The sequence below is a fragment of the Camelus bactrianus genome, chromosome 34 (genome assembly GCF_048773025.1).
Source record: "Camelus bactrianus isolate YW-2024 breed Bactrian camel chromosome 34, ASM4877302v1, whole genome shotgun sequence".
In the NCBI taxonomy this organism is placed as follows: Eukaryota; Metazoa; Chordata; class Mammalia; order Artiodactyla; family Camelidae; genus Camelus; species Camelus bactrianus.
The window spans coordinates 1,896,085-1,920,792 of NC_133572.1; the positions used below are offsets into that span (position 1 = coordinate 1,896,085).

The following is a 24,708-nucleotide window of genomic DNA, read 5'->3' on the forward strand; positions in this document are numbered from 1 at the left end:
GACCCCTGGTGATGCACAGCAGGGAGGCTTGGGCTGACCCTGCCACGTACCTTGAGGCCCAGCTTCTGGGGAAGGAAGAACTGGAGATTTGGATCCACAGCCGGAATGTTCCTGCTGGCCAGAACCTTGGCCAGTTCCCTCCAGCTGCCGTACCCTGTGGAAGGGGAAGAAGGGGAGGAACCAGGTCAACACAAGCTGAAGACCTCATCAGTCCATGCAGCCACAGAGGTAAGGGCCTTCCTCCAGCTGCTCCTCACCCCTCCTCACCCTCAGCGGTGGGCACATGGTGGGGCTGGGAGACAGTCACACCCTGGCCCAGGTCAACAGGGCAGAGAGAGGATGTGAGCTCATATCCCGTCAGGACTTGCTGTCTTTCCTAAATCAAGGAAGGAGCCAGGCCAGGTGGAATGGAGCCCTGTCCTGCCATGGTGACCAGCGCCCCAGGCCATTTCTCCCCCCGCTGCCTCAAGGCCTGTTTCTCCCAAAAGCTGCTGTGGGGAACCAACCAGTCGTGCAAGGCGGTGGAGCTCAGCTTTCCCCTCACAGCTTCCCTTCCTCCAAGCCAGGAGACAGCGGGTGGCCTGGCCGGGGAGGCCCTCCCACTGCCCACGGTTAGTCGCTGGGCTGCTGGACGGAACCAGGGCTGGGGCGGCAGGAAAGGGTGGGCCAGGACCTGGTGTTTGCCAGTCAAATTTATAAACAGCAGGAGAGCACACTCGAGGCCCCGCTCTTCCTGGGTCGACCTGCAGGCTGTGTGCGGCGGCTGATGTCTGCACCCCGACGGCTCACACACAACTGGGAAGGCCAACAGCCGAACCACGGTGGGAGAGAGGGGGGCACGTGTGCCATCAAAGCCACGCAAAGAGGCAAGGGGTGCGCTGAGGGGGAGGGAGAACCAGAGCTCGGTGGTCGGCACTGCTGACCACGGGGGCCAGGGCTGCCCTCAGGTCAGGGGGATGCTTTGACGTGTGGAACCATAAGCCAGAGTCACGGGCCGTCAGGAGCTGGGAGGGGGTTTCAGGACCATCTAGTCCTCACTGCAGATGAGGAAAACGGAACCCGGCTGGTCAATGACTGATCCAGGCTCACTTAGCAAACATAGTCAACCCCCTTGTCTGCTGGCATTGCATTCATGGCCCCCTGGGGATGCCTGAAACAGTGAGGGATTAACAACAACTAAAAATAAAATAGAACAATTGCAACAACATACCGTAATAACAGTTTTGTGAATGAGTCTTCCTCAAAATACTTTAATGTACAAATCTAATGCCTTTTCCATCTTAACTGAGTACTTATCACACACCATGGCTGTCACTTTTGCAGTTTGAGGAACAACAGCAAAACCAGCACGAATTTCTTTTCCCTTCTTCACAATTTCACGAATAGAAGATTCATTCTTGCCATAGATCTTAGCAAGCTCCGTATACAATTTTTTTTTTTTTTTTGGTTTTCCTATTATGTTGAGACCTTTCACCTTTTCACTTTAAAAAAGTGCTCTGTGGCTTCTCCTTGGCGAATGTGAACAGCCAGCCTCACTGCTCTTGTGCTTTGGGGACCGTATTGTTTACAATAAGGGTCACTTGAACACAGCGCTGCGATGCCAGGATGGCCCCTCTCATAACTCAGATGGCTGCAAAGTGACCAACAGTGAGACGTGCCGGACAAAGGGGTGACTCACGTCCCGCGTGTGACAGAGTGGGCTGGTGCGAGACTTCACTACGCTGATCAGAACAGCATGCAATTTAAAGCTTATGAATTGCTTATTTCTGGAATATTCCATTTAATGTTTTCAGGTCGTGGTTGACCCTGGCTAATGGGAACCACAGAAAGAGAAACCACGAACAAGGCGGGATGCCTGTAGTGACAAGGCTGAGGCTGGAACCCAGTGTCAGACCCACTGGGCTGCAAAGGTGCAGAAAACTCTGCGGCATCTTCATCACGATGCCCCCAGGAGCCTGCAGAGGGCACTGCACAGGAGTTAGACCCACACTGCTGGCCACTGGGAGTGTCTGAGGACCCCCACACGAGCACCAGTAGAGACACAGAGCAAAGAGCACAGCCCACAGGCACGGGCCACGGAAGGTGGATGTCAGCACTTTGCACGAGGGGGTGTGTGGGTGGCTTTTTTTACCCAGTGATGTCCCATGTGGCCCTTCAGAGCACCCCCAGGCATGATCTCATCAGAGCCTTGCAGAATCTTGGGAGACGGGCCAGTCTGATTAGCCCCACTTTACAGATGGGAAAGAGGAGCCCAGAGCTGAAGACTGGTCTCGAAGCCAGGATCCGAACAGGGAGCCTCTCTGTCTCGCAAGCCGGTTTCCTCATCCCACCTTCATTTTCTCCCATGGACGCTGTTCGGCCTGGACTTTGAGGAATCCTGGGGGCAGAGGCCTCCCCCGGAGACCTGTGCCTCTGGGTTTCTGTGCAGACATTCAACCCGGCTCATGTTATGTTTAGAGGGACTTCTGCATCAAGGTCTCTCCTGTCTCCATGGCTCTAGCCGACATGGCTGATGTCAGAAACGGGTCAGACCAGCTCAGGGCAGAGGGCTGTCCTGGGGCCAGTGGCTGAGGTGAGGATAGCGAATGAGGCAGAAGGAGAATCAGTGTTCCCAGACCCATTCCTAGGTTCCTGGACGAGCTCCGGGGGAAGCCGCCTGCTCCTCCGTGAACCCAGCGCAGACACAGCCAAGGGGCCCAGCCGCTCTCAAGCCCAAGGAGCTGCTGGTTAGCAGTAGGGGCTTGGGGGCCCGGGTGACAGGTGAGCCACACTGTGGGAGGGGCAGGCAGGCACTGCCTTGCTTCTGCCTGGAACCACTGGGTCCCCTCTTCCTTGACTTTGCTCTGCTACAGGTAAATTAAGTGATACCAAACATGCTGTCTGTCCTATCAGTGGGAGCTCTGGTGTGTCTCAGATGCACATTCTTCCCCGTGGACTAGTGGTCACTTCCAGCCAAATTCTTGGACTCCTGGAAGCCACAGCTCACCTCAACAAACTCTCACCATGGGTCAAATGCGTGCTGGTCCTGGCATCTGCTGGGAGGTGACAGGGGACTCTCGCCTTCACCAAACTCTAGACAGGCTCCTTTGAGCCCTCTTTTCTTTTTTTTTTTTATTTTTCAATTTTTTGGGGGGAGTGGAGGTAATTAAGTTAATTTATTTTTAAATTTATTCTAATGGAGGTACTGGGGATTGAACCCAGGACCTCCTGCTTGCCAGGCACGCTCTCTACCACTGAGCTATACCCCACCCCCCAGCCCTCTTTTCGATGAGGCATTGTCCTGGGGTCCTGTCCTTGGCCTGCCTGGAGCAGGGACCCTGTTAGGCCAGTCTAGCAAGAATCCCCCTACCCTGATGTCTCTCCTGGTAACTTTCCATCCGCTGACCACCCCCTGCTGTCTGTGCTGTCTTTGGAACTGCACTCAGCTCCATTCTGAAGTCTCTTTCCCACAATGCAATTGCACTGAATTACATCTATTCCCTTTAACTTGCGTCTGGCTCTGTTTCTCTTTAAAAGACGGTAAGAGGTGGCTTTCCCAGTGAACAAGGACAAACCCACTGCGGGGAGCGGGAGTCAGTGGTTAAACCTGACCAGGCCCTGCCCGGGTCCCAGGTGAGTCTGGGCGGCTTCGAAATACTTGGAGCAGGACAGCCCAGCCTCTAGCAACTTAAGGAGCAGGGAACGTCCTCTGCAGACTTCACGGTGTGGAAAAGACAAGCAAGGCTTTGGAGTCAGAAAGATCTACCTGGATCTCCACTCTCATAAACAGTGACGGCTTGAGCAAGTAATTTAATCTCTTTGGCCCTGGTTTCTCCTCCAGATGGAGGGGGATCAGGACTGCCATGAGGATTAAATGATGCACATCAGACTCGGAGGGGGTCAGACACAGTGAGCGTCCCCTTCAACGTCTCAGTCTGGGGTTCTGGACTCAGGACTCAGAAGATGCGAGTCCTGGCAAGTGGCCAGGAGCCGGCTCTCTCCCGACCATGCAGAGAAGCCAGCTTCGTGGCCCCAGCAGCTCAGTGGTGGTGGGGTAACAGGTGGCACTGCCTCTCTGTTGCCAGGGGTTGCTCTCTGCACCTCTGGGCCCTCCCGTTAACAGTCACTGAGCGCAGGTACCAAGCAGGGCTTCACATTTCCTCTTGCCCTGCTTTTCCTCTGTGACCCCCGCCCCACGCTGCCTGGGCCCTGCTCAGCCTCCCGGGGGAACGAGGAGGTAGGAATCGTGCTGACTGAACTGCTGACGCTTGTCCCCTGCCCTCGGGTGGGTGAGCTACTCCTGCTCCTGGCCAGGCCTCTCCTCCCAGCGTGCCAGCTGCCAGGGCCTGCTCCCCCGTAACAGGTGTCACATCTGTGCCAGGAGACAGACACCCCGATCTCAGGTGACAGACGAAGCACCGCCAGGGGTCTCACATTCCGCCCTCACAAGGCCGGGCTATCAAGTTCACCAGCGGCCGGAGCTCTGCCAACACCCCTCCTCGTGCGGTGCGGGCTCCTCAAGGGCCCGGGGTGGTCTAGTTGGCTGTTTGGTGAAAATACGCAAACAGAGATCCCTTGGTGCTTTTTCTCAAAAATTCTCACCTATGTCACTGCCTCCTCCCCACCTCCCTGTGAACTGCCGTCATCTTTAGAGATGAAGCAACAGAGAAGTGAGGCCACCACCCTAAGGTCACACAGGGAGCGAGGCAGCCCATGGAGAGGACTTAGTGCCCAGAACACGGTGAGGAACTCACACGCCGAGCCGATGACTTCACGATTGGCGGTGCAGATCCGAAACCTGCATTTGTGTCTCCTGATCTCTGATCCAAGTCTCCCGCTATGTCACGTGGTCCATGGGGACAGTCACACGAGGGGACAGTCACACGGGGGAGAAAGGAAGCCCTGGCTGCTCAGATTTTTGGACAGATTTGAAGGTACAGCGGATGGACTGGACAGGGGAGAGGATGATTCATTCAAGGATCCAGATTCATTCCTGATTCAGTTTTGATTCTGGAGTGGCTGGAAGACTTCTGACCCTGCAGTCGGAAGGCTGGGGTTGCTGTCACCAGGATGAGGAGGGTGGGTGTCGGGGGAGAGGTGCAGCTGAGGGAGATGCCTGAAAGGGAAGTGGAGGCGTGGGGCAAGGGGGCGGGTGGCATCTGGCAGGCGGAGCCTTGGACGCTCCATCTGCAGCCTTGGGCAGGGCTCCACTGGAAGGGCTGCACCTTCCCTGAGCTTCAACACAATGTGCAGGATGGGAAGGCCTGAGCCCTTGAGGGAAGGTAGGGTTGAAGGAGGAGCCGGGCAGGGGGCACACTGGTCCCACAGGCTCCGAGGATATAAAGGACCCAAAGATCCAGGGTGAATGCAGACAGTTCGCTGAGCAGCCCAGTGTCTGCAGAGGGAAAAGGTGATGAACCCAGAGGAGCTGGACAGAGATGGGCCCCTGCTCCACCAGAGGACAGCGGGCTGTCCAGGGGACAGGAGGCCATGGCACCCGGGCATGGTCCCAGCACTGCGTCTGGGGACGAGACGCAAGGCTGGCGCTGACCTTGGAGTGCACCTGAGGGCCGGTCACATGGCCGCCACAGAGCAAAGCTACTGTGGCCAGACGCCAGCAGGGCCTGGACGCCACCAGGAACCTGAGCTGACGCAGACACGCAGGGATGAGGCCAGGGGCTGGCACCTGGGAAGGAGTCTCTAAGGCAAACCCAAATCTCTGACGGCAAAGACATGGCCTTTCTTCTCCAGCCGTGACACCCCAGGGAACCTGATGCAAGAGGAACTGTTATCAGCGTAACCTTGACACTTAACATTTGTGCGTCAGGCATACATACGTGTATTTATAGCAAATGAAATACAGATGACTTTCAGCACAACGATCCTACAGGAAAACAAGGCTTAGAGGGTCGAAATCTCACTGAAAGTCAGAGAGGGCACATGACAGAGACCAGGATATGAACCCAGTGTCCTCAGTTCCATTCCTGTCTATTGAATATACTCAATGTTCTACTGAGGGTCTGGCCCACCTCTGCCACCAGCACCGTATCACCAGGTGCCAGGTGCTCATTAGTCACCGGCCTGTCCCTCCCTCCCCAGGCACCTCCTGCTCACCCACCCACCCACATATCCCACAGGTTATTTCCTTCCTCCCTCTAATTTGGCCAATAACCTCTCCACATAAGCCAAAGAAAAGCAAAAGGGAGTGTGGAGACACAAATATCCCAGAACAGCTGGAAAACTGGGCAGAAAGCGTCCGTGTGTAGGCCTGCTACCTCCTCCTGGTCTCTGCCTCTTCCTCTCAACACGAGGGCAGAGCAGGGGGCCGCGGGTCACTGAGCAGGGTCGGCCCAGAGCGGGTCTGAGCGAGGGTTCAGCCTCCCCTCCCTCCTACCTTGGCACAGGTGTGTGGGTGGGGACGAGGGCGGCTCAGGCAGGAGACAGATGGGGCCCTGAGGTCTCCCCAGCCCCTCTGCAAACTAATGAGCAGAGACACGGAAAGGGCCCCTTTTTTCCCACTCAGCCCCCGAGATGCTCGGCTTAGAGCAGAACCAGACGAGCAGCTGGCTGCTCCTGGCTCCCGGCCAGGCCCCACCCGAGCTGGGGTGAAGGTTGTGGCTGCTGGCAGGCCGAGGTTTGCCAGTGACACGCAAGGGACTGTACCCACTGCCCTGTGGGTGCCGCCCAAATGGGGCCCGAAAGGGGGCATCAGAGCTGTGCCAGGCCCTCCAGCCCTGCTGCCCATGCATCCTGCTCACCCAGACGTCCACAGCCAAGGATAAGACCTTAAGGGGGTGGACGGGGCAAGGAGATGGGGAGTGGGGCAGGGCCCTTTCTCTTCTGCAGCCACTGCTCCCGGAGTGCCCAGCCCGGGAACTTTCCACTCCCCGAGCCGCAGTGGTCCCAGAAGCATCCGCAGAGGTCCCAGAAGGTCTGGCCAGGCCCCAGGACACCTCCAGGGCACCGCCATCATCACCATCACCATGACAAAGAACAAAACAAAACCCACAACGTTTAAAGCCCCACGCACCAGCAACAGGACAATCATAGCCACAAACACAGCTCTGTCCCAGGGCAATTCTGACGGGAGACCCTTGATGAAATGCGATGGTTTCAGGAAAATCTAGAGGTAACTGGGCCCAGGATCTCTAAAACTGGCCCACACCCACAGAAGGGGTGCTTTAATCCCCTAGTGGACTTAGACGAGGACCCTTAGGCCAGACTGTCCTGTCCAGTTGTCCCTCTGGCCTGGGACACAGACAAGTGTCTGAACAAGAAGCAACAGTGAGACCATCCTTTCCCCCTGGCATCTTTCATAGAGGGTTTAGTGGTGGTCAAGGGTGAGCTATTGGCAGGCTGGGAAGAGTGAATACGGGACTCAATGAACTGACCAATCCCCATGCATTTAGCGAGCGCCTGTTGCGTACTGCAAGCTCTGCTAATGGATGTGATGGATGGAAAGGTACAAATGGAGATGCTCAGCTCCATCCACTCCCAGTGCCCCTGGGGTAGACATCACGGTAAACGGAAGGACTGAAGTGTCTGTGGCCCCATGCACTTGCTCTGGACTCGCACCATGCCCCACGCAGGGCGTGCACAGGCCAGTCCTGCTTTAGGGAACCGGCCAGCGCACGTCAGGCAGCCGGGCTAACCGGACACGGACAGTGTGACGCTGTGATGATTCTCCTGACATCCTTGAGGGAACCTCAGTCGAAGTGCTCTGCAAACGTCTCCGGGATCCCAGAGCTCAAGAGAAGCAACACAGACAGGAGGAGACCCTGGTCCTGGAAGACGGCACTGGAGTCGTGCCAGTGGGAAGGTCACCAGGCCCCACCTGAAGACCTGACGCTGCCCATGGAAGCTCGGAGGGTTTGCAGCCACAGCGGACAGCGGCCAAGCAGCAGTCGAAAGCTGACGCCCTTTCTCCCCTTCTTTTCAGGTGGAAGGAGGGAGCAGGGGAGGCCCGAGACCCCAGAACTCCCTCCTGACAGGGTGGGGGTGGTGGTGGTAGGGCGCTTCTGGGGTTATAGTTCTTGGAAGACCTTCCGGGACAGAGGTGATACCAAAAGACAGAGTATGAACCAGGGGGAAAAACCGAACCCTGGAAACAAGACTGGAGGTGGGGAGAGGGGGGACCAGGGAACGCAGCTTGAGAAGAGAGAGCATCATCAGCCACTGAGAGACTCGGGAGGGGGCGTGGGGAATGGGAGATGGACGCTCATCACGGAGACTAGGGGGTGACCGCAGCCAAGTGCCCGGGAGGGGAATGGCGCTGTTTACAGAGCCCTCCTCCATCCGTGCCCCGGCCCAGCGCACCACAGGCTCGTCCTTGAGTGTGTGACAGGACGACCACAACAGCCAACACCCGTGCACCTGTCCAGGGCCATCAGTGCCACACACGTGACAGGCACTGTAGCCTCTAGTCTGCATGGTAATCCTTCCAGGGAGGTGTTAATGTGATTCCCATTTTACAGGTGAGAAAACTGAGGCCGTGGGCAGTCAGGGTACAATCTGCCCCAGACCTCAAAGCCTTTAGAAAACAGCTGGGATTTTCAAACCCAGGGCAGCTGATTCATTAAAAAAATGTGTATTTCTTAACAAGTTGCTTATACAGACTCTTTTGTTTGCTGAGTGGAAAACACAATGGAAGCCAAAGGAGGTAGGAAGGGAGGAGCCCCGAGGCCAAGAAAGTTTTCTGGAGCCTCACTGGGACGAGGTTTGGGACCAGGAGCCGCCGCCTCCCAGGCCTCTCTCCCCTGAGGTTTCCTCTTAGAACAATGAACCCTTTCAAGCCTCTGGTTGAACCTTCTCTCTTCGACATCAGCCTTGCGAACAAGGAAGACGCGTGGTCTGACCTGAAGGGCTGCGGCTGCGAGTCTGTGAGGTCTGACGGAGGGGGCCTGCCAAAGCCAAGCCGAGGTTGTCGTTGTCGGAACGTGTTCTGGGAAGGAGGGTGACGAGTGGGGCGGAGGCACGCGCGGCAGGAGCTCTGGTCTCCAGCAGGAGCTGGGCCCTGCTCTCCTCCGCGCCCCGGGTTCTCACCCTAACGGACGCTCACGGGTGGGACCACGCCAAGCACAGGGGCTGAGGTCACGTGTCAGCCCCCAGCCCTGAGTCCATCCCATCAGTCAGTGCATCCAAGGTGCTCATCAGAGCTCTCTCCTACATGTTCATCCCAAATCCCATGAGCCACATCCACTTTGCTGATGGAGACACGGAGATCCACAGATGAGTTAACGAACTTGTCTAACGTCAAAGGGGAGTGGGGTCAAGGCCAGGCTAGAGCCCGTGGCTCCCCTGTGGCTGCTGGACCCCGTCTGGGGCAGGGGTGGAGATCAGTGCCGCGCTGGCAGGAACCGGGTTGTCACAGCCCCACCGTATAAATCAGCTGGAATTAGAACCACCACTCAACTTCCCGCCTCCGTGAATCTGACTTCTGGATGCTTCATACGAGCAGAGCCTGTGTGTCTGGCTTCTTGCACTTTGTGTTTTCCAGGTTCATCCATGGGGTAGCAGGCGTTAGAGTTTCCTTCCTTTTTAAGGCTGAACCATATTCCACTGTGTGGAGGGACCACATTTTGTTTTTCCATTCATCAGCTAATGGACATTTTGGGTCATGTCTACCCTTGGTCACTGTGAATAATGCCATGACCATGGAGGTACACGTGTCTGTTCAAATCCCTGTTTTCATTTCTTCTGGTGGGTAGGGTGCTCTCTCCCCTTTAAACTGCTAAAAGCATTGTCCATTCTTCCAGAGATAGGCTGAGGGGCCAGGCTGCCACCTGCGTGGCAGAGACACGGTGGCAACCCTCGTGCAGGACTGAGACAGCAGGGAGTCTGGGGAGAGCGGATGGGCAGGGTGGAGCCCTCCACAGGGACAGTGGTGTCCTGGTCCACTAGCCCATGTGGCATTAGTGGTGTCAACACACCCCAGCTTCAGACAGAGGCCAAGTTACCTGGGCCCCTAGAAACTCCATCCCAGTGCCAATACCCGTCCACAAACTGGGTCACCCGTCCTCGAGGAGGCAGGAAGAGAAACTTGGAGGGAGTGCTTGGAGCCTTTCCGTGCAACCTGACACTCCTGCAGCATTGACACGGGACAGCGCGGTGTGGGCCGTTTGGACGTCTTGATGGTGAGGCGCACGCTGGTAACGTGTAGTGTGACCATGCTGGTGACAGGCTGGGAAACCAAAATCAAAAACTGGAAAACCCGGTCCTTCACTAAAGATAGTTTGTTCAGTTTGCATCAGGGGCCTGCCTGCCTGTCTTCCTTCCGAGCTCAGGTGGAGGACAATTTGGGGAAGGATGACAGAGTGGCTCAGAACCAGCCCGTACCACACAGCCGGGCTCCAGAAAGGCCAAGGCCCAGCGGCTGCTCCAAACACCTGTGTGTCTCTGCTCAGAGTTCAGATTCCCAGGGAAGAGTCCGAGTGGCCTTCGCGTCACCAGGGGTCCCTGTGGCGGTGAGACCCCAGCAGCCCCGCCAGGAGAACAGGTAGAGGAGGGCGCGTCTTATCCTGGGGACTTTCTGAATCTTCCACGTCAAGATAGCTTAACTCACTACGTGCTTGTTCTCCCGAAAATGCAAGTGGGCCTTGTCGGAGAGTCATTTTCTCTTCTACGCAAAGGCACATACACTGCAGGTAGAGCTGAAAGTAGGAGAGACACCGGCACACGGAGTTGGTCCTCGAGGACTTAAAAGACTTCACAGAACATGTGGAAGATGGGAGAGCTGATTACTCAGCACATCCTCAGGAAAAGCAAGTTCCAGGCTCACCCAGACAACGTTCAGAACACATCTTTTGGGAAGAGAGGTGAAACCATCACCTGTCAGAGCCTTTGAAAGTAATACTCCATCCATTCATTTTAACCTCAGTTACAAAAAAAGAAGAAAGAAAGAAAACGTAAGCGCTGCAGTGGAGAGGCGCTTGGGAACCATCCGTGCAGGCCCCACACTCTGTGTACAGAACACTGAAGGCCTGAAGTCCGAGGTCGCTGTCTGAGGTCACAAAGCGAGTTGGAGGCAGACCCGGGATGAGAACCCAGGTCTCCTCTCTTCGGGGTCTGGATCGCCAGTCCAGACCACAGGACTAACCTGCTCATGTGTCCCCGGGTTGTGGGCCTGTGACATACGTGTGACGCCGCAGGATATGGAGCAGTGACAGCACATGGCGTCTTTGGTCTTAGGACTGAGCACGGCCCCTCTCGTGGTCTCAGGCAGCCTGGAGAGCACGTTTCTCTGGGCATTGAGAGCCTGCCTGGCCGGGTCCTGACCGGTTCTAAATGTAGACGCTGTGCCTGTGGAAAGCAAAGCCATGGACTCTGCAGGAGCAGAGGCTGAGTCACATGAACCTCTGACCCTCTCCAGCCACGGCTTTAAATACAGAAGATGTTCAATAAACGACAAACGGATTTCACTGAGTCAATCAATTTCATGTGTTGTTTTTACTATATTTTGTTCTCTAAGCATCTTTATTCAAAAATATCTAATCTACGAATCCAGAAATATCCACAAGCACGTTAAATACTCCTTCGCTATGCTATTAACATTCGACATGGGAGGAAAGAAAAACACCCTTTTCTCTGGGTTAACAACCACTTTTAAAAATAAATGAATGGGTGGGGAGGGTTTAGCTCAGTGGTAGAGTGCGTGCTTAGCATACACGAGGCCCTGGGTTCAACCCCCAGTCCTGCCACTAAAAAATAATTAAATAAATAAACTTAATTACTTCCCCCCAACAACAACAAAAAAAGCTTAAAAACTTTGTTAAATAAATAAATGAACGAATGTAAGGATCCTTGAGAACAGGGAGGAATTTAGACTCAGTGGGGAAAGAGTTAAGCAGGAGAACCAATGGTCGGTTTGGTTAATGTTATTTGATTTCTGCCTTCACAAATAAGAATCCACTCATCAGACTACAGTGTAACTGTTGAAATATCTACGTTAGCTCCAGAACTGCTGAGCTAAGTGCCATAAGATCATCTCGATTTGCAGATACTAACTAGTGTATATAAAACAGAAAAACAACAAGCTCCTACTGTAGAGCACAGGGAACTACATTCAATATCTCGTAGTGACCTATAATGAAAAAGAATATGAAAATGAACATATGTGTGTATATGGATGCCTGAAACACGCTATACACCAGGAATTGACACAACATTGTAAACTGACTCTACTTCAGTAAAAAATGTGGGGAAAAAAAATCTCCACCAGTCTGCTCTTTACAAATGCAAGAAAACATTGACCTCTAGGACGGCTGATTAAATTATTAGTATAAGGTTTTTATATCCCAAATGGTCAAAACCCCAGCTCTGTATCTACAGGGAAAAGCTATAAATAGAAAAGCAAAAATCTGATAAAGTCAGCTGGTCATCTGGCGTGTCAGTGACCATGTTTTCTGAATCCAGAGTCAGGCTGTGTGGTCTGACCAAGGCAACAGAATGTCAGAAACAGTACATCTTTCCCGGAAACCCAGGCCAAAGAGTCACACTGTTCATCTGACACTAAATTATCGGTTTCACAAGCCTCTGTTGCCCCTAGCCTCACCAAACTGGCTAAATGTGCTGGGGGGATGACAAGACAGGACTGAGCTGCACAACTCTATCCGGCCTATTTATAGCTGGGCCAACAGGATTGCTGGCCCAGGGGGTACAGCAGCTGGAGAGGACGAGCGTTCGCTCCTAGACCCTCTGCCCCATGCCGTGCCCTCGGCCCCCGCGCCCCAGGGACTTCCTCCAGCACTCTTTCCCGTGAGCCACAGGCCACCCCGGTCTGCCGCCATGCTGGACAGAAGGGACAGCTGGCCCAAGCCATGCCCAGAAGTGGGGGCAGCACAGAATCACTGCTGGCTCAGATTTATTTAAAAATTCCCCCGTGGAGAGGACACGGGGAGAGGGTGTGAAGCCAAGAATGTGAAAGTCACTCACCTGGCAAATCAAAGAAGACCTTCAGGGTGAGCGCCCCTACTATTGGCCACGGGCAACAGTAAAGGTGCAGGGAGTCGTTCAACTCTACCCGCTTTTTGTTGAGACTGAGCTAGGAAGCACGGTCACTCCACCCGAATCTGTGTGCCCGATTTGTCTTTTTTTATTATTGTTTTATTTTGAACCAATTATAGATTCACAGTAAGTTTAAAAAGAGGCACAAAGAGGTCCCATGTACTCTTCACCCAGTTTCCCCCAGTGGTAACGTCTCAGTAACTATGACAGAGCCAGGACGTCGACACTGGCACGATCCACCAGCCTTACTCAGATCTTGCCAGTTTCACGTGCACTTGTGTGCGCCTGAAGTTCTGTGCAATTTTATCACGTGTAGATTTGCACATCACCTCCACAATCAAGACCCAGACCTGCTCCATCACCACAGATACCAATTTGCCTCAAAGCACCTGAGAGAACCAACAAATCAATGAGGTCTGGCGGGAACCAAACAGGAATGCGTCGATTCCTGCCCGAAATCGGACAAACGACGCCGATCCTTCGCAAAAAAGGAGAAAGTGAGACAGACTGCTGTGGAGGGGCCAGCGCTACAAAAAAGTTCCAAAGCCGAGGAGGGGGCGCCTCGCGCCCGCGGAGCCGCCCGCGGAGCTGTGCGCTGCTCACGGGTGGAGACCTCAGCCTTCCCGTCCCCGCGGCACTCTCTCACCTGCGCGGTGCCTGAACGGCTCCTGGAGGGCTCCCCTCCTTGGGGGGCTTGTGAAGGCAGGCGAGGCACAGAGAACTTGGGTGACTTTTTGGCTTCCCGCGCACGAACTTTGATATTTAATGACCCGCGCCAGCAGTCGGTACCCTAGTAATGCAGAAGACCCCTGGGAATCTAATAGCTGGTTAGTGATCCCAGGTCTCAGGGGATATGCTTTCCGTCTTTCAAAGAGCCTGTTGTGGGCAATTTGAGGGGTAAGATGAAAATATCCCCTCGAGTGGGCTGAGCACCGAGCTGGGTTTCCCCGGAGCTCGCAGCGCACACAAACAGACGCGGGCTCCTCACAAAGGCTGCACAGTCTTGCTGTTTGTTTTGAGCTGGCTTCTTGGATCAGCTTCTTAGAGCTGTGACGGCTGCACTAAATGGCTTGTAGTGGGAAGGAAGCTTTAAAAGAGACCTGAGGGATGAACGCAGACGCTGCAGGGCGGTCCGTGAGCTGGATTCACTGAGCGTCCAGGATGTACATGCAGCCCCTCCGCCCGGCTCTGTGTTCAGAGCCATTTGGGGAGCTGGGAAGATCTGGACTCCAACCCCAGCCCTGCCCCTTCCAGCTGTGTGACTTTTGGAAAGTTCCTTAACCTCTCAGGGTCTCAGCTGACTCTTCCCCCCTCCCCACCATCATTCACTTAGGAAGGTGAATCAGGTCCGTGAGTGGATTAAACCAACATCTGTCCCTCAGAGAGGGTAGCAGGCGGCTCCCACAGCATTCCCGGCACAGGCTGCTGCTTACTGACTGTTTGCCCCTCCAGGCGTTTGTCATCCGTTAATTTACAACGCTCACTAACCCCGTAAGGTAAATATGTCTCTCCCCATTCTCCCAATAAAAAAAAAAATGAGGTTTAAAGAGTTTACACGGTTTGCTCAAGATCCTGTAAGTGGCCGAACTGGGATTCAAACTAGTCCTGTTTGATTCCAAAGTTCACAGTCGTCCCACCACCACTGAGTCAATCCTTGAGGAAGCTGAGGCCTGTGTTATGGAGGCCCACGGACGAGAAGGAAATGTGAGAAGTCACAGGCGGTGCCGCTAACACACGGCTGGCTCCATTTCTACGCTCAGGTCTGATCCCAGCTCCGCTTCACACACGCAGGGTGGGCTCAGTGCGCAACACAGCACCCAGTTAGGCCTCTGGAACTCAGAGAGGAGGATCCTGATGGTCAGGGAAGACCTCCTGGGGAAGGAGGTCTAGAGCAGGCGTTTGGGGAAGCAGGTGGAGTGGCTGGGCCCAGGAAGGGAAGTGAGCTCTTACAGGGCCCCCTGGCACGTTCGACCCTCCCCAACCCCCAGCCAGGCACCTGCTTTGGTGCCCTGCCTGGAACACAGAGCTTTTTACTAAAATGAAAGTAGCGAGTGCACAGCACCCTCCCCGGGTTTCAGAGGACAGAAGCTCACGGAGCAGCAGTAGGGATTCCCGTATGCCCACTCCCCTCCCTCCCTCCGGGCCACCGCCCAGCCCTTCTGCTAATAACGCTCCTCACTGCTCCTACCTTCTCAGCCGGATGTCTGCACCGGGCTCAGGCTGGGCTCCTCCCCATCTGCCCGACCGGGCTCTAACCTCGTCTGCTCCTTGGGAAGACCTCTGCACTTCCCTGCCCACTCCCCGAGACCCACGTTTGTATTCCTAGTTCACGTGTCCACTCTTCGCTTGGAGATCTGCAAGGATGAGTCTGAAACCAAATGCCTGATTTGTCCTGCAAACCAGCTCCTCTCTGCCCTCCCCGTTTTAGAAACGGCAATTCCAGCCTCCCAACTGCCCAGTCAAAAATCTGTGAATCACTCCTGATTCCCCTCCCCACATCCACCCCATCAGCTAGTCCTGTCAGCTGTACCTTCAGAAGCCACCCAAACCCGCCTTGTCCCAACTCCCCCACCTCGTCCTGCCACCACCTCTCATCCACTCTGTGCCCCCACCCTCACACCCTACTGTCCAGCGGCCGGAGTGACCCCACTAAGCGCAAGTCAGGCTGCGGTGACCTCCTGCTTAAAACCCTCCTACGCCTTCCCAGCTCACTCAGAATATGACCCGAGGTCCTTCGGGCCCTAAGAGTGCAGCTTGCTGGGGGCAGACCCAGTTTACCCTGTCTGTCCCCGCAGCACCCGCTTTCCCCACCCAAAGCATCCCACAGACGACGCGGTCATCCAGCTGAGGACGCCTTTTGGATGAAACCCCTGCCCAGCCTCGTCTCCTAACCCTGTGCCATCACCCCACACCGTCCCCCCCACCACCAGGCACACCGTACCTCGGGGTCTTTGCACGTCTCGTATCTACACGCTGCGTCTTCCCTCAGAGCGCTTCCCCGGGCATCCTATCCACCAGCTGGCTCCGCCCCCAGTCATCACCCTCCTACCGTGCCTAGTCTTAATAGCACTTATCACCCCAACATGATGGGCAGGTGTGTGAAGTCTGCCTTCTCCCACACCTGTTCTGTTCATCATGCCCGGTACACAGTAGGCACCTGCTGCGTGGGCGACGTCACTGTCACTTGTATCCATCCAGCTCCACACAAGGGCTAGGAGGAGCTCCAGTCAGGTGCTGTGCCATGTAGCTATGTGATCTTAATCCCTAAGCCCTGGTTCCCTTCTCTACAGGAATGACATTAGTAGGATTTACCTTATGGGGTTATTGGTTATGAGGATCGAATGAGAGTGGCAGATAGTAAGTGCTGGAGATAGTAATAGAAACAATAAGAGTTAATACCCTCATCATTTACTCCGTGCCAGGCCGTGTGCTGAACACTTCATAAACATGATCTCATCTAATTCTCCAAAAATACGCTTTGAGGTGGGTACAATCATTATCTCCATTTGACAGATGAAGAAATTGAACTTCAGAGAGGTTAAGAAACTTGCCTAAAGCCACACAGCTGGTAAGTGGCTGAGCCGGGATTTGAACCCAAGGTCTCTGGTTCCAGCATCTGTTCTTATCCACTTTTCTGCTTTGCTTACAAACACTTCCTATGTGTGGTTCCTTTTGCTCCCTAAAAATTCCAAGTGTTCATCACAGCCAGAGAACCAAGGCGAGCACACAGGTTTGAGCTGTGAGGGTCCACTTGAGTTCGATTTTTGTCCATAGTAAATACTGCAGGACTACATGATCTGGAGTTGGTTGAATCCGCGTACGTGGAAGCCGCAGATGCATGAAGAAGGAACCACAGAAAAGGGGGAAGAACAGACACAGAAGACTGGATGTAAGTCGCACTCGGATCTTCGACTGTGCGGAGGGTCAGCGCCACAACCCCTGCGCAGCTCCAGGGTCACCTGCATGTTTTCCTAAGTGTCTCCGCTCCTTCGATCTCTCCCCGCTGTCACCAAAGTTAACGGCCAGGCAAACTTCCACACCTCTGCACCTGCTCACACACTAATGGATTCTCAGGTTTTTATTTTAAAAGACAGGTTCCTATTATATGTGTATTACTCTGGAACTTGCATTCCTCACTCACATCACGGACACTTCTCTAGGTCAAAACATAATCCATTTTTTAAAAACAGCTGCAGTAATATTTCATAGTATGGCTACAGCACAGCTTAGCAGGCGGTTTTCCTACTGACAAGACATTCAGTTATTTCCAAACGATACCCAGCTCGTGTGGCTGCCAGGATTTCTATAGATCAAGAGCCAAAGCAAGACTACGAGGTACAACGTATTTTTTAAACTTTAGTAATTGACATATTACTTGCCAAAATGGTTTGAAAACAATCCATGTTGTCACCAGCATTATTTTTTCTTAATTGAAGTTTAGCTGATTTACAATGTTGTGCTGGTTTCTGGTATACAACACAGTGATTCAATCATATGTATGTATACATTCTTCTTCAGATTCTTTTCCATTATAGGTTATTATAAGATATTGAATGTAGTTCCCTGTGCTCTACAGTAGGACCTTGTTTATCCAACTTACACACAGTGGTCTGCATCTGCCAATCTCAAACCCCTAGTTCACCCCTCCCCCCTCCCAGCAATCATACGTTTGTTTTCTATGTCTGTCTCTTTCTGTTTTGTAAATAAATTTATTTGTATCATTTTTTTTAGATTCTTGTAAGTGATATTATATATTTGTCTTTCTCTGGCTTAATTCCCTTAGTATAATAATCTCTAGGTCCATCCATGTTGCTAAAAATGGCATTACTTCATTCTTTTTTATGGCTGAGTAGTATTCCATTGTGTGTGTGTGTGTGTGTGTGTGTGTGTGTGTGTGTGTGTGTGTGTACCACAACTTTTTAAAAAAAAATTTTATTGAAGTGTAGTTGATTTACAACATTAGTTTCAGGTGTAACACCACAACTTCTTTATCCAGTCATCTGTCAATGGACACTTAGGTTGCTTCCATGTCTTGACTGTTGTAAATAGTGCTGCTATGAACACCGGGGGCATGTATCTTTTTGAATTAGAGTTTTCCCAGGATATATGCCCAAGAGTGGGATTGCTGGATCATAGGGTAAGTCTATTTTTTAGTTTTTTAAGGAATCTCCATACTGCTTTCCATAGTGGCTGCACCAAACTGCATTCCCACCAGCAGTGTAAGAGGGTCCGTTTTCTCCACAGCCTCTCCAGCATTTATTATGTGTCAGCAGCATTATTTCAAAGTGTCTGTATCCAGGCAACTTCATCAGCACTGCACATTAATCTTTAAAAGTTTTGCCAGTCTGATGGGAGTGTGTGTTCTTAACACACAGGTGGGCTTATTCTACACAAATTTTCCTGCAACTTGCCTTGTCCCTCAACGGTAATTACCACGGACATCTCTTCTCACCTGGGACAGCTGCTCTATGAGTGAGAGGGAGATGACAATGCTGTCCTACCTTAGTTGGCAAGAGAAGGCAGAAATTGTTTTAAAGCAAGTACAGAATCACTTCACACCCACTGGGATAGCTGTCCTGACCTTGAGAAGTGCTGGCGAGGAGGCGGAAGAAACCGAAACCCTCGAACACTGCTGGTAAGAATGTAAAATGGTGCAGCCACTTTAGAAGTCAGCCTGGCAGTTCCTCGAAAGGTTCACCGTAGATACCATAACCCTGCTCCGTGGTGTGCACCCAGGAGAAACGAAAATATCGTAGCAGCGTCATTCAGAACCGCCAAAAAGTGGACACCACCCAAGATCCCACTCGTGGTGAGTGGACCAACAAAACGCAGTCGTGAAGCCACACTATGGGGTTATTATTCAGCAATAAAACGACATGCTGATCCCTGCTACCGTGTGAACAAGCCTTGAAAGCATGATGCTGTGTAAAAGCCAGACACAAAAGGCCACGTATTGTACGATCCCATTTCTACGTGACATCCAGAAGAGGCAAATCCACGGGGGCAGAAAGCAGATTGGAGGCTGCAGTGCTGGGAGTGAGGGCGACTGGGAGGGACTGCTAAACGGGTGTTGGGTTTCTTTTGAAAATGATGAAAATGCTCTGGAATAGTGTTGACTGGTTGCACAACTTTGTGAGTATAGAAAAGCACTGAATTGTGTACTTGAATGAGCAAACACGTCCACGTGCCCTCTGCTCCTCTCTCCACCCAACATCTGGGGCTCCCGGCCCCCCTCCCCACGCATCTCCACCACCAGCTCAATGACCCTGATCCCCAGAGGGCAGGCAACAGGTTTCTTTTCCAAGCTGCCCCTCCCCCTCCCTTCAGGCCCAACCCCCTCCTCTTTGTTCCCAGATCGTTTACTTATTAAACCAATTAGATTAAATGACTCGCGCTGCACCCTTGGGCAGGAGGTGGGTAAACAGCTCACAAAGGAGTTTGTCTTGCTCTTGAAAGGGCTTGTTTCCCTCTCAGCCTAGACTCTCCTCACCAGCCCCTCCCTCTGCCAGCCACGCCACCACAAAGCTCTCAGATGGCAGGGAGAAACCTGATGGTCCAGGGGGAGCTGCTACCCCCTACCCCCTGTGCTGTCTCACCCCCAAGGAATCCCACGCCAAGCCCTCAAAGAGCTGCTACATCTCTTGTTTCCACTGCTTGTGAAGCCAGCAGGCGCCCAGCTCAGCACCTGGGCAGATGCAGGCAGAATTCTTGGTTCTTCAAAGGCTTGTCCTTGCGCATCTCGGCTACCCTTTGCTGCCACATCTTAGCCCCACACAGGGCACCTGTCTTCCGGTGCTCTGTCCCTGTCAAACCTTGCTTGGGTTGGATGCCTTGGAGGAGACCTGCAGCTAACTCGCTGAAGCAAGCGTAACCCATCGCTCCTCTCACCTGAACAACAAGGGTCAGGGCCTGGATGACTTCTCCAGGCTCTAAGCCTGGTGACTGTTCAGTTCCATAGACACTGACTGAATTCAGCAGGTCCTGGAGGGAACAGTCGTCACAAGGTCTCCATCCTCACTAGTAGGGGAAGGGAGGGCTGACTCCCAAGGAGATGCTCTCAGGACACCGCAGAGGCGCTCTGGGAGTGTGGAGGAGAGCTGCCTGGGTCCCCTCTCCTCCCGGCTTCCACCACCCCACAGTGCCCTCCTCTGCCCTGCCGCCCAGGGCGCTGGTCGGGGACACTCATCGCAGAGGCCACCGTTGGAACCTCCCAGTTCCGCTCTCACCCTGTCGAAGGCACCCCTCCTGACAGCTTGGAATCCAGGAGGGAGGTGTGATTTGAGTCAGATCCTGTCCTGGAATGGAACCACATCCTCTTGCCACCCCCAGTCCAGGCATTTCCGCCTTTGTGTATTTATAAGACTCTTAAAATAGGTCCCAGCAAACAGGAGCAGAGATCTGATTTGGGTCGAGAGTAAAGACTCCTGAGGACAAAGTTGCTGCTTTTCCTCCCATTCCATATCCCGGTTCCAGCATCACCCAAATCTCCCAGGAAGGCTCCCCTCCTCCCATTCAGTGCTGCTCCCCAAGTTCCTCCTGCCCCGGGGGCCTCCCCTCTCCTGTCCTCTCAGTGCAGATGAGTTTCCTACAGCACCGGGCGGGGCCACCCTCTAATGCTCATTTATTGTTAAGCAATTGCATTTTGAAAAGAACTTCTAGGCTGTCAGTCTTTTGCTCAGCAACCCCATCCATCCACACCTAAATGGGGTCTGAGCTCTACAGGGGGAGATCAACGGGAGGCCAGCAGGTGCAATGTCCTCGGCCCCCAGTGGCCTCAGGACAAGCTGTCCATCATCTGTCAAGGGCTGGAAAGTAGGCAGTGATGAGGAAAGCAGTGTTCCCCACGTCCCCATCCCAGCCTGGACCAAGTCTGCCTCGAACACCTGCTGGGACCTGGCAGAGGTTCCCCATCAGGTAAGAAAAACCAGTGTGGTCTCCACCTTCCCCGGTGGAGCGGCCCCACTGTTTCATTTTATTTATCTTTTATTTATATTTTATTTTATTTAGCAGAGACTGGTCCTCTGCCCCCCGTGGGTCACGCGCAGTCCTGTCAGCCTCCCTGGGCTGCGTGGGAGGGAAGGACCCCCCCCCCCCACCTTCTGAGAAACGACTTATTCTGTTTCGCAGTGTGGGCAGCCGGCTGGGGGGCTTGGTGGAAGGAGACAAAGACGGTTGTCTGTTTCTTCCCTTACTTGGGTTTAAGTCCCAAGCCGGAGAAGGTCAGCCCTAAAAGAAGTCCGTCTGCAATCCCTGGCTGGGGGCAGAACGGGGGCAGCTCTGCTACGGGGGCCTGTGAAAGGAAAGGTCATAGGTCAGAGGGAAGGCCAGGGCTGAGGCGGTGAGCGTGGCGGTGCACGTAAGGGGATGGTTTAAGGCTGATCAGAGGCTGTGAAGTTCCACGGGCCATCCTCAGGGGAAGAAATCTCAGTGAAACAGGTGAAATCCCAAACAAAAGTTGTTTCAAAATACGTGCAGGCCCTTCCGAGGCGCCAGAGACCATGTGACAGATCTGGAAGCTTCCATCAACCAGTATGAACAGGATGTCCACCCGAGGTCCCGCCTGGGGCTGAGGGGAAGAGAGGCAAGGCCGAGAGAGGAGACATTCTACCCCACTGCGGGGACCTGGGCTACGTAATGTTTCAGCTCTTTTCCAGCAATCATTGATAATCACCAGAAATTCCTTTCACAGGTTAATACCAACCTTCCCCTCAAGCTCTCGGACAGGTGGCCACCAGGCTGCTGCTGGAAACACCTGGCGCATGTGGTCCCCGCCCTCTCCTTCTGAAGGACCTCCCAGGGCAAGCCCAACCCTCACACAGGAACGTGCCGACCAGCGGTGCAGACCCTCACTCACACCCGTGGGCGCAGGGTGAGGGCGGGGTGCCCGGGCACTGCAGACTCCGGGTTCCTTTCTCAGAGCCCCGTCAGTCCACTGACATCCTGGTCCTCCGCCGCCCATGGTGTCCAGACTCTGAGGCGGCAGGAAGTGTCCGACTCATGAGACAGCACGGAGGCCCCGTGACACTTCCAGGCGGGGCCGCCGACCCAGGGTGGTTTAGAAAGTGTGCAAGGGGGACGGCATAGCTCAAGTGGTAGAGTGCATGCTTAGCATGCATGGAGTAAAATAAATAAAATAACAAACAATAAATATAAAAAATAAACAAACCTAATCACCCCCCCACCAACAATAACAAGGAAGCGTGGAAGGCCTCACTCACAAACCCAGAAAGATGTTCCCATCAGAGTTGTGTGGGGGAAAAGTTGCCATAAATATCACAAAAGTGCAGTGAGCAAAAAAGATATTTACATCTGTCACAGCCTAAGGAGACACGGTGACTAAAAGCCATGGAGTGATATGGATGGGACCCTGGAACAGAAAAGGGGCCTCGGAAAGGAAATCAGAATGAAGTATGCACTTCAGCTGGAATCATAATAAGTAGCAGGTTACTAATCATGACACACGTGCCCTCACAACTGACAGAGACGTTAGCCCCAGAGGGGGCCAGCTGTGAGCCACACGGCAGCCCCTCACCCCACCTGTATGATTTCTGGTAAATCTAAAACTATTCTAAAATAAAAGGTTTACTGAAAAGTGCACTTTTGTCTCTAAATACAGGGGTTCATCTAGGCACAGACAAAACTGAGAAGGCATGGTCAGACTTCTGGGGTGGTTGCCTCTGGGGAGACACTGCATTCCATGCTTTTGAATTAAAAAAAAATTTTTTTTAAGCAGAAGAAAAGGGAAGGAAATAAAAATAGAGCGGAATCAAAATTGGAAAACTGTGCCATTGCCCTGTGATGGGAAGGGCACTGGGGCAGTTGTCAGGAGGCTGGGGTGTGAGTCCTCCCACTCTGTGACCTCTCTGACCCTCAGTTTTCTTCTCTATCAAACGATGACATTTAAGGATGTTCCAAATGTTACCTCCTGTAATTTGATGATTAACACACACAAATGGAAACTTCACGTTGCTGGCAGATTCATCATGGGGTCCTTTAAATAATAAAGCCCCCCATCCCTAAATAATATTTAAAATGTTTCATTGGCTAAAAAAAAAAATTCTGAACTTAACAGAATTTTTCAGGGACACTGTACCTGGGCAGTTTTAGAGGCTAAAAAAATGAGAGAGAAATTGGGTTACAGTTTGATTTATAAGAAGAGGACTGGCTGGTGCTTAACTGGCTCAAATCTATGCAAATGAAAGAAGACAACAAAAGGTGGATGGGGTTGCAAATGGCAGTCCTCCCACCAGGCACCGCAGGAGGGCTCTTCACAGGAGATGTTCCAGCTCCCCACCCACCTCCCCCAACTCCTGTCAACTCCAGATGCCCAGGCGACTTGAGAGGCAGACCCATTCAACCCCTGTCTCTCCGAAGATAGTAATCCTGGACCTGGTTAATGTGAAACACGGGTCTTCACGGTTCCGGCCCCCACGACAATGAAGCGGGGCGGGAGACAGGCTCTCCTCCAGGGGGGACGTTCTGAAAATGGGGCGAGACAGCGTGAGAAAGGCCAGACATGGCAAAAGCCCAACCCAAGGATGGGGACAAGTTTCTCCCCAGGGGAAATTTCAGCAAGAGCCGATGCTTAATCGATTTGGGGTTTATCCAAAGAAATTCTGCAATCCAAGAAGAATGGGGGTGAGAGGACACTGTAGGTGTGCCCTCCCGTCCCCGGCTGGGCTCTCGGGCTCCGAGGTTGGAGGCTGCAGCGGGAACAACAGGAAAGGATGCTGGTGCCGGGCCCCTGGGCGAGGGCAGCGTGGGGTCGCCTGCCCTCCCCTCTATTCTCTCCCCAAAGTTAATTTATTCTAGAAGAGTCAAAGCCAGGCTACCAGATACCCCAGCTAGTTCACTGCTTACACAGCACAGAGCGTCTGCGAAACCCCGTGGTGAATACGAAGGGCAAAGATCAGTCTTTTCCAAAAGCACCAACAGATACAAATTAATACAGTACCACCTGGCACGTCCTCCGTGGGCTCGGAACGACGGAGCGGCCAGAACTGACCAGAGTCAACCCGCGGCGGCCCCTTGGAGGCAGTAAATCTAAGCCCAGCTACCCACGCCCACGCCGTGGCCGCGCCAGCCCTGGCGCTCAAGGCAGACAGAGCCTTGGATCTAGAAATCAGACCTAGATTTTCACCCCGGTTCTGGTGCTCACCCTTCAGCGGAGAGCCACTTTCTGTTTAAGTTTTGTGTTCTAGAGTAATAACTCCTGCCCTTTCCAGAATGTCACAAGAATCAATGAAAACAAAACAAACCCCATCAAATACATATATATATATAAAACTCATGCTCTGAGGTCCACGGTCTGGGGGCAAAGGCGCCAAGATCAACTCACACCAGCCCTGCCTGCGAGTTCCCGACATGAAGTAAACGCGATTTCGGGCATAACCGAACGCAACAGCGGTCTTCGTTACAAGGTCTACGCTTCCTCGCGGCCCGTGCTCGTCGGTGTGCGTGGTAATTCCGTCAATGACCCGCTGCCTGGCACAACGCGGGGGATAGCCCAGCGCAACCAGGACACCAGTTCTGCCCACGGTCTCAGCTGCTTCTCCCTTATCTGCACAGGGCGCCCCGTCCCCGGGCCCTCCCCATCCTTGGCCCAGATTCTACAGCTGTGCCTGGACACCCTCTGCTTGCCTCCTTCTCCTAAAACTCACGGCCTCCTGGCAGCTTTTGGATTTCAAGGCTCTGGGCAGCGTGGCCCGTCGTCTGTCTGCACTCCTG

The 24,708-nt window shown here is 53.4% G+C and overlaps 1 protein-coding gene across 5 annotated transcripts in view; it reads right to left on the reverse strand.

Annotated features, from left to right (window-relative positions):
• Positions 1 to 24,708, reverse strand: part of B4GALNT3 (beta-1,4-N-acetyl-galactosaminyltransferase 3) — a 79,096-nt gene that overhangs the window by 19,993 nt on the left and 34,395 nt on the right. For all 5 annotated transcript variants that reach the window (XM_074357840.1, XM_074357838.1, XM_074357837.1 and 2 more), the window contains exon 2: positions 51 to 154. In XM_074357840.1, the coding sequence (XP_074213941.1) occupies positions 51 to 154 (104 nt within the window). The remainder of the gene's footprint in view (positions 1 to 50; positions 155 to 24,708) is intronic.